Source organism: Semicossyphus pulcher, unplaced genomic scaffold (assembly GCF_022749685.1).
Source record: "Semicossyphus pulcher isolate SPU_LCO1_2020_fin unplaced genomic scaffold, fSemPul1.0.p SCAF_14, whole genome shotgun sequence".
Lineage (NCBI taxonomy): Eukaryota > Metazoa > Chordata > Actinopteri > Labriformes > Labridae > Semicossyphus > Semicossyphus pulcher.
This window is the reverse complement of record NW_027211648.1, coordinates 27,994,819-28,004,454: the sequence shown is the minus strand read 5'-3', so window position 1 is coordinate 28,004,454 and position 9,636 is coordinate 27,994,819. Positions and strand designations below refer to the sequence as shown.

Here is a 9,636-nt window from a genome sequence, read left to right as displayed (position 1 = left end):
ACATTGAAAAGTTATCATTGTTACAGCCTGAGATGTACTCCTGGGGTACATCAAATAAAAATAGATGAATATGATGATGATGATGATGATGATGATGCAGATGAAATGTAAGCACACAGAGTCGGCAGCTTTATTTCAGTGTCTGCTCTCACTGGACAGTACGAGGGCCAAACATCCAGTCGGTCACAAAGAAAGAGTGAGAGGCTCCCGTCTCCTCACACATACTGAGTCCTCACTGAACCGTGGTGAAACAGGTATGTGGCGTTCTGTTGTACAGCAGAAACACGCCTGTCACTTTCCCTTTCATACTTTCCACAGAGTGAAAAACAGATGTCCTCTTTCTCTCTCCTTCTTCCCTTTGTCTTCCTCTCCGTCTCTCCAGCACTTTTCCATCGTCTGCTCCCTGCTGCTGCTGGCCGTCTGTCTTTGTCGTTCACTCCTCCTCAGTGTTGCCTGACCGGCTCTGTGATATACGAGCCTCAAGAGGTTTGTTCCTCTCAGTGCTGCTGTGTTGATCTATTCTAGTGTGTCAAGAAAAGTAGACCTGCACACAGAGTGAAATCACGACTGTACATGTTTATTTAATGATGCAAAAAGGACAAACATTTACATTTGATGGAAATTTATTTGCGAAGCTTGTTTGGATTTATTTAAATATCCTTTTGATTGAGACAAAGTGTTCTTATCTGAAGTGCAGGGATATTCTCACAGAGGAATATGAACAGAATGATTAGTTTCTATGATTTCAGCAAAACACAGATCAATATACTCAACGTTTTTGCTTCTGGTTGGATGATTTGTTTCTCCAGTGTTGGTACAGTAACACCCCCTAGTGGATTTAAGGCTAACTGCAGCCAATAGGAGTGGCACAAATGAACAGGGGTCTCCAACCAGAGCTACCTTCCTGCATGTTTTAGGTTTCTCCATACTCTGAATGATCTGCTCGTTATCAACCAACTGAAGCGTCTCAGGGGATTGATAATGAGCAAAACGAACATAGGACAGGGATAAAAAGTAACGATTAAAAATAATGATAAAATATTTGTATAAATGTCCTGCAGATATTCATAATTGTAACTGTCTGTATATACTTACATACAAGAAAGGCAAACAGGAAATTTTTACTGTAATCTAAACACATTCATCGCTCTTGTATTTTTTCCACTTCCTGTTTCTGTTGTTTTGTTAGCATTTTATAGAACGTTACATGTATAACATTTAATTAAATAATTAAGGTGAAACTTAAAGATACCTGCCTTGCCTTATATCAGCCAATTCCTTCTATTATTTACTAAAAAACAAAGATAATTTACCTTTAAATATATTAATGAATCACTCTTGGATTCCCGACACGATAAAGCAGAGAGATGTTTTAAAGGCGGGCTGTGCATAAAAAAGCCTGGGGTTTGAACACAGCGTCTGTAAATGGGTAACAAACAAAGAGCGACGCACACACCAATTGCTCACACACATTCAGCTTATTTTCTAGTTTGCTGTTGTGATGTTAGCTGAGAGGTTTGGGGATAACTGTGTGGAGCAGGTGTGCTGGCTCTGGGAAGCTGTCTCAGCATCACTGCATGTTAGCTGCTTTAGCAACAAATATAGCACAAGGGCCCGATCACACAGAGGCGCACCGCACTGCATTTTTTGTTGAAGCCGATGGTTAAGAAAAGAGCAGCTCACTGCGCCTTTTTTTTCTACTGTTGTTAAGGCAACAACCTAACCGTTATATTGTCTACTGACAGAAGGCCCGCCTCTCCTTTCATCCGATTGGACAATGAGAAAAAACAGCCATGACGTCGGGCGCTTTTCTGCTTAGAGTTGAAGTTTTTTCAACTCAAGGAGCTCGGAGCGTTTCCTCAAAAACGCGAGGTGCACAGAGCAAGAAAACGCGAGGCGCTCTGCAACGCAAAAGCAGCGAGCAAAAAGCTCACTGAAAGCAATGACAAAGAAGCCCCCAGCTGCTAAAACGCGTTCTGTGTGATCGGGCCCAAAGCGGGCTTTATTTGCAAAATTTTAAACAACTTGTGGTTTTGATTGTGGACATAAACAGTCATGCAAATACCTGGTTCACAGGACATTAGCTGCAAGAAAGATAGCTGCAAAATGCCACTGAGTTGGTAAGTTATTCACTGAGTGGTCAGTGAGGTGAGAATCGCACTGAGAGGGACGGCAGCTTTCCATCGACCTCGAACCCTTAGACAGACGCACTGTCTGCACACACCGTGATGTCTGCTACTGTTTTAAAACCTTGACTTTATCATCTTGGGTTTTGGAGCCAGAAGTGACCACATCTGGACGAGAGGGTGCAAACACACTGCTGCAAACATTTTGCTGTACTGAAGAAGACTTGAACTGCGGGACTGAGACTATGAACTCATTGGGTAAATGTTTACTGAGGAAAGAAATCAACTGAGAAGTAGGCTTCCAATAGATTGACATTCTCCCTCTGCTTGAGTGAAAAACAGGCTTGAGGCACTTCTGCATCGGCTTCACTTTTCAAACCAGCTTCCACCTCTTATTACCCATCTACAGTGTTGACCCAGTACCATACAGTGAATCCTTCCCTGGCGTTTAATCTCACATGAATCAATACAGGACTTTACACTTTAGGAAGCAGAGCTCTCAAAATCCTGACTCAACAGAAATGAGTCTATATTATCAGTTAAGGAAAAAAAGGGTCAAAACGGACAAACCATCGCTCACATAGTCAATCATTACATCTCTCTCTCTCACACACACATGCACGCACACACACATCCCACATTAGCTTAGTCATATTCTATAATTTATGTCTGTTGCTCACATCATGATCCATATACAGAGTTATGTAATTAACAACTCACTGAATTCTTGATATTAATTGTATGTTACTAAGTTATCGGAGGCTTCTTCACCTCCACATCCTCCTCCTCCACCTGTGTTTCCTGTGTTTCTGGGGTGTCGCCCTCCACACTGCCGGGCTCTTCTTCCTGCTTCTGTCCACCATTCCACCACAGTCTGGAGTGGGTGTTGAGCCGCTCCAGGATGTCGATGGAGTGGTTGATTGCCAGAGCCAGCCAGGCCAGGCCGAAGAAGATCCAAGTGGCCATGAGGACGCTGTACCACTCCGGGTAAACTTTGTCTGGATTGCTGTCTGCAAACAAAAGAGTCAGTTATTAGACATTGATACATTTTGGATGCTTTTCCTCGATATGGATAGATCAAAAAGCTGTAACAGAAACATCAGCCAGTTCGTCTGCAGTATTTTTGCTTGCATGTGAAGTACAGGCGGGTACACACCAACTTCTCACTGCAAAACATTGTCTGAGCTGCAGTAAAGAAAGAAGATATCTTCTGTAAAGCAAAGTAGAGTTGGGCATGACATGCAGCAAGTGATCGGCAGGTCGAGAGTTTAACCTGCAACCAGTGCGTCAAGGACCGTAGCTTCTATACATGGGTAAAGACAAATCTTTCGGCTTTTATTTATAATACAGCTGAAGAGAGACAGGAAGACTGTCGAGCCTGCGATCAGTGCGTCGAGGACTGTAGCATATGGGACGCCTGCTCTACCAACTGAGCTTAACCCGGTGCAACTGAGCTTGTTGATGGTGAGCGGGCCTTTTCGTTCCGTGCACCAACATTGTGGGACAGTCTACCTCTAGACTTTAGGCATGCTCGGCTGAGGTATTTAAAGCAAAGCTGAAGACCCACTTGTTTACTGTTGTTCATGCGTCTTGAGGTTGTTTGTATATTTCTCTGATGTCTCGTCTTGTGTTTTAAATGTTTTTATGTGGTTTCAAATGTTGTTTTTTCAATCTATGTAAAGCAGCAGCTCGGCTTGCAGTCCCCCCCAACGCCCTGTGTCTGTTAAAGAACATTGGAGACACATTGGTTTTAAAATTAAAATACTTAATGTTGTGTTTTTTTCACTGGTTTTAATTACCGGGTACTTTTGTTTTAGAGTTAGGAAACCTTTGTGGATCATTTGGCTCCTGTTTAAAACCTCTAGACGATGAAGACTGAAAAAAGTTCTAACCTACAAACAAGCTAACCTGCTAGCAACAAGATAAGCTAACTAGGCCTCAAATAGAAACGTGTTTAAAACTTATTAGCTTTACGTCCGTCTTTAACGGGCTACTCCTCAAGCTGGCAGCATTATTGAAAGTGAAAGTTTTATATATATCAATATAGAAGACAAGTTTTATAATAATTTTTGCCATATCGCCCAGCCCTACCTGCCACGAAGTCTCCAAAGCCGATGGTGCTGAGGGTGATGAAGCAGTAGTAGATGGCCTGGGAGAAGGTCCAGCCTTCATGCAGCTGGAACACAATCATCGGCACAACGAAGAAGAGAACTGCCCCCGACAGGTAGGACACCAGGTGGACCAAAAAGCGGGTGCACCTCTGCAGGGAGGGACAAGTCCATCATGAATATGATCAACAGTCTGGAGTGATACCAGACCAGCTCATCAAAGATCTCCTCACCTTCCTCTTGGTCTTCTTTTCGAGGAACTCAGAGATCTTCCTCTCTATGACGAGCATGTACTTGCCCACCCTGTTGAGCACGACCATGTTGAGCGGGATCCCAAACACAGCGAAGAACACGCAGAAGATCTGACCAGTAGTGGTCCTGGGACTGATGTTCCCGTAACCTGTGAAACTGTATGCTGTTAGTATCTCATCGGTTCTATGTAGGAGGGAGAAAAAACCTGCAAGACCCCTCCTGATAGCCTTTTCATTTAATTGTTAAACAAATAGTTTAATTAGTTCTTCATTTAAGCTTTCACTGAAACAGTGAACGGAGATGCACCACTGAAAAGAGCTGCACATCTATAAGCCTTGAGGGGCAAGGGGAAAAAATATACTGATCCATTTAATGATGCTTATGATTACCTAACTTCCTTCTTTTTTCCAGCTTATTCTTTTTGAGCTCCTTTACCTTTTTCATCTGTGAAACAGGTGGGAGAAAAGAGAGGTGCTTTTTTTAAGGCAAAGTGTTTGTTGTTGTTCTCAGACTCAACTTTATTGATCCCTTTGGGATGACTGAATTTCCCAGAGGGAGTCATCCCAAAGGGATCAATAAAGTTGAGTCTAAGTCTAAGTCTAAATTATTCTCGTTTTGACCATAAGCTAAAGGGCATCAACACCACATGTTTATTATAGAACAAGGAGAACTCGTGTGCTTCCAGGCGAGTTCAGGTTTCTTCACACACTCTGAACCATAGCCTGTATAAAAAGATGGATGACATGACAGCTCCCAGAAAGTGAAGCCAAACCCTCTCTATCGCCCCCTGCTGACTGGCTGCAGTATAGGTCATAAAGCCCGCCTCCTCCATGTTAACAGATGGGACATGAGTCAAACTATAAAATCAAAATACACGTCAAATACATTTTTCTCAAACATGGTTTCTGTCATTATAGCCAGTTCTTATCATGCTGATTTATGTCCAAGTTTTATGTCCAGGTTTACTTTTAATTAGTTATTTGATGCTGTCAAAATGATGATTGACAGCTCTGTTGACAAATAAGGCTCCTGCAGCCGATCAGTTCCCGATTAGCAGAGTGGAGGACGAATAGCGAGAGGAGACGTAAGTAAAACAATCACTACAGTCATTGAAGTTTCCGTACCTGTGAACTTTAACCTCAGGCCAACACAGAGAAGCTGTTCTGCTGTTAAACACGCTGGCGAGTGAGATCCTTGCTGTTTTTTTTTGGTAAGTTAAGTGTGTGTTTGGGTTAGCGGAAGTGGTTACAGCGGCTCCACCTGCTGATCTCTGCTGCGCAGTCTCTGGCTCCAAATGGCGTCACCATCGCAAGATGGCAGCGCCTATCACAGGGGCTATTTTGGCATCACTTTAGCACACACTGAGAGCAGATGGAGACGCATTGTCCATCTATATATACAGTCATTGCTCAGAACACAAGGTAGCTAAATAGTTAGCGTGTTAGCTTATTATCTGACATTACTGTCATGCCTTTCTTTTTGGGTATAAGTTTATTGGCAAAAGAGCACGAGGAAATATTACACATACATATACGTATTAATAAGGGATGCACAATATTGGATTTTTTGCTGATATCCGATATGACGATATTTTCCAACCCTTTTTTCAGGTTGCCAATTTCGATACCGATATATAAGGCATGTTTTTTTCCATCTTATTGCAGAGAAAAGAGGCGTGGTGCGGGCATTGTGCGCGCACACTCGCGCCAAGTTAATGTTGTAGCATTACAGCAAGCTTTTTAAGGGAATCATTGAGCATTAAGGCATAATTAAAACGTTGTTTTATCGGTGGAAAATATCGGCAGAAAAATGACATATCTGCTGATGCTGATTTGTCTTTGTGCATCCCTAATATTAGTGCTATCAGTCCTATTAAGAGCCTGAGGTAGTGGTGCACTTCAGCCTCAGTGGCAAAAATGAGCCTTACTTAACCTGCCAATACTCTCACACTTTAAATACGACTTTTTGTACTTTTAATTTATCGATAATTACCCGGGTCTACTGCAGAGTCATTTGACCCGGGTCTGAATGCCGATGGTAGCCCTTCCCATTAAGCACAGAAGCCGGGTGTTAGCGGGTTTTTTGACCAGTGGGAAAAGGGCTATAGAGACAGACAACCGTTCACACTCACGGGCAATTTAGAGTCACCAAAGAACCTAACAAGCATGTCTTTGGACTGTGGGAGGAAGCTAGAGTACCTGGAGGGAGCCCAAACATGCACAGGGAGAAAATACAAACTCCACACTGAAATGCCTTCACCTTCTAGCTGTGAGGCAACAGCGCTAACCACTGCTACCCTTTTTTTTTTTACCTTGTTTATATAAAATGTTCCTTATAAATACAATCTGTTATCTAATATGGGACATGATTAAAAACCTGTCTAACCTATAGTTGTGACCACGGTGGCAGCAAACACGGCCGAGCTGGTGAACTTCCAGAAGCCGTCCGAGGTTTTGTTTCCTTTCAAACTCAGGCCGACCTTAGACGCATCCTGAACCACCTGAAAAAGACACACAGAGTTTACACAGGGCGATGTAACAGTGGCTGAGGTCAGACTTCAGGCCTCATGTTATGTAACTCCTGAACATGTGTTGATCCAAAACTCATTTGGACGCCTTGAGGCCTTTTAGGTCAACATGCTCTCAGCACTGTGTCAGGCAGGGCAGATATGTTGACACAGCCTGTTACATAAATGTCTTGAGTTCATCACCAGAGTGGGAAATTACTCCCAAAGAAATACATAACAGTCTGTGACCCTGTTATCCAAGTGTCTCAGTGATGATGTAATCATATTAAGCATGTGTGACTGTAATATTGCCCTACTTTAGAACCAGACAGGAAATTTATTTAAATGTTGTTATATATGATAATATTTCTGTTTTAAACCATGAAAATTAACTTAAACACATGTTCTTTTTCTTATTCTGCAAACTGTGTGCAACATAAACTGCTTTAAATTATCGGAGACAGAGTTTGTTGCTGTGTGTATCAGGTCAGGGCTCAACCTAATGCAGAACACGTCGTACTGAGGAGCTGATATTTGCATGAATTAAGTTGCTTCTTTGTCATGTAAACACGAGCCAGGATTTCAAACTGGGCTCTTTCTTTTCTCATCACTCATTTCTATGTTTTTTCATTCTGGACCAAAGAGTGATTGCAAATTAATAGTTTATTGTTTTTGTTTAAAGGCTCAAATATGTGTTTCTACTGGTGCCACTACTGTTCAACTATTATACCACATATGCAGTTTATTATTGAAGTGATTCATTAGTAGTGAAGATGAAAGACGAAAGATGAAAGAGCCTTATGTGTATTTTAACTTAGTAATAGAGGCTGTTTTGGGCGATAGGGAGGAATAAGAGTTAAACATGGAAACAGTGTAAATTTTAGAACCTCAAGATTTATATCACAACACTGCGAACATCCACTGCTGGGTATTTGAGGTTCCCAGCAACAGCCCAAAGAAAATGAGGAATTGACTCTCCAAAGCTTTGGAACATTTTACCTGAAGATATCAGGTTAGATGGCTCACTGAATACTTTAAGCTCCTGTGAGGATGTTTCTGTTTATGTTGACTTTGGCGACCCCTGTTGACAAAGTGGTACCTCTAATCTCTTTTCAGATCTTGTCCTGTGCATGTATAAGAAGTGTTTTTTAACAAAGAATCTCATCCTGTTTTACTCGAGCTCATACAGAGGCATCAGTATTCATTTCAGTCCGTTTCATAACCAGCTGAAAACTCCTCACAGGAGCTTCAAAAAGAGGCTTAAAATGTCTTCACCTCACCTTCTTAACTCAACTGATATTCCCATAGTTTGTTTTTTTTAAAGATTATTATTATTATTATTATTATTATTATTATTATTATTATTTTAATGCCTTTATTTCAGAGAGAGGATACTGGATAGTGGTGGAAATGGGGGAAGAGAGAGTGGGAACAACACGCGGCAAAGATGTTGAACTCGGAGCTGCCTCATCAAGGACTATAGCCTCTGTATACGGTCACATTTCTATCATATGTTATCAAGTGTTATTACACGGCTGTGTTAAATACTTGATTCTGATTCTGGTTAATCACGGCATTCTGAGGTCTGTTTTTTCTTGATAACAGACCATTGCTATGAAGAACAGACCGTTGCTAGGGATTTGGCTCTAATCACACAATCCAGAGGACTAAATTTAAATCGTATCAATCTGCTAAAAGAAGTCCGGTGAATTTGACGTCGGCTTGTTTACAGAGGGAGAAAAAAGAAAAGAGACGACCCAGCGGAGAGAGAGCGAAGAAGGTTAAACGATGCAAAGACTGAAGGCTACGACAGAGAGATGCACAAAACTGAAGACGGCACATGAAGGGAACATTAAACAGAACACAGTACGTGTTTAAAGACGGTGAATGGGAAAGAAAACGTCATCAGACTCTGAGAGTGATGAGACAGAAAACCTCAGTCAGGTGCTGATTCCTGCGGTCCCGTTTCTCACCTTCTTTTACAATTATTATGGAGTGTTTTTTATTATCCATGTAATTATTAATATGGCACTCATTGTCTTTTTACTTAAATTACAATTACAGTAATAACAAACAAATAGAACTAGAGCTTTTGTGAGATCCAGCGACAGCTGTATGGTTATGTAAGCATGTTTACTTCATAAGTAGAAGTTCTCTATTCAGATACATGAAAATGCAAACAGAGTCGGGCTGTGGCTCAGATGTAAATCAAGTGGCGTCTGTGTAAAACCAACAGGTTGACACATACACTAAACAACTGTACACATATAGCAGATATTACATCAGATTATACAAATAGATTTATTTAATGTCCCTGGCAGGAGCGCCCGTGTTGCTGTTTGAAAACATTTTCTCCTCTTCCCCCGGGGAGAAGGTGGAGGTTTTTATTGATCTGCTTCTTTAATGTCCTGTGTTTGTAATTTCTCACCACAGCCACCGCCTCCAGGCCTTCTTGGTTCAGACAGGTGTACCTCGAAAGCAGCTTCTTCTTGGCTGACAGCAACAAACCGATGTCCTTCTTTCCAAGATCTCCCTCCAGCTTCCAGAAAACTATCCCACCGATCAGCACGTAGATCAGGTAGACCACCCCGAGCAGGAGGATGGAGGGCACCCGCGCGTATTTGCAAATTTCCTTTATCCTCAT

General features: G+C 41.9%; 1 protein-coding gene across 1 annotated transcript; it reads right to left on the bottom strand.

Annotated features, from left to right (window-relative positions):
- Positions 1 to 2,873: 2,873 nt before the first annotated feature.
- Positions 2,874 to 9,636, bottom strand: LOC138590766 (potassium channel subfamily K member 17-like). Its single transcript, XM_069661124.1, has 5 exons — positions 9,421 to 9,636; positions 6,872 to 6,986; positions 4,468 to 4,634; positions 4,218 to 4,386; positions 2,874 to 3,136 (listed from the first exon to the last, which is right to left on the bottom strand). The coding sequence occupies exons 1-5, from the start codon at positions 9,634 to 9,636 to the stop codon at positions 2,874 to 2,876; spliced, it is 930 nt and encodes a 309-aa protein (XP_069517225.1).

Bases quoted from the DNA above. Each gene is read 5' to 3' on its own strand.
- LOC138590766 (XM_069661124.1), bottom strand. From the start codon at position 9,636: ATGAGGATAAAGGAAATTTGCAAATACGCGCGGGTGCCCTCCATCCTC. The intron at 4,387-4,467 runs GTGAGGAGATCT...CCCTCCCTGCAG, and splicing joins AAAAGAAGACCAAGAGGAAG to AGGTGCACCCGCTTTTTGGT. The intron at 3,137-4,217 runs GTAGGGCTGGGC...TTTTGTTTGCAG, and splicing joins CTTTGGAGACTTCGTGGCAG to ACAGCAATCCAGACAAAGTT.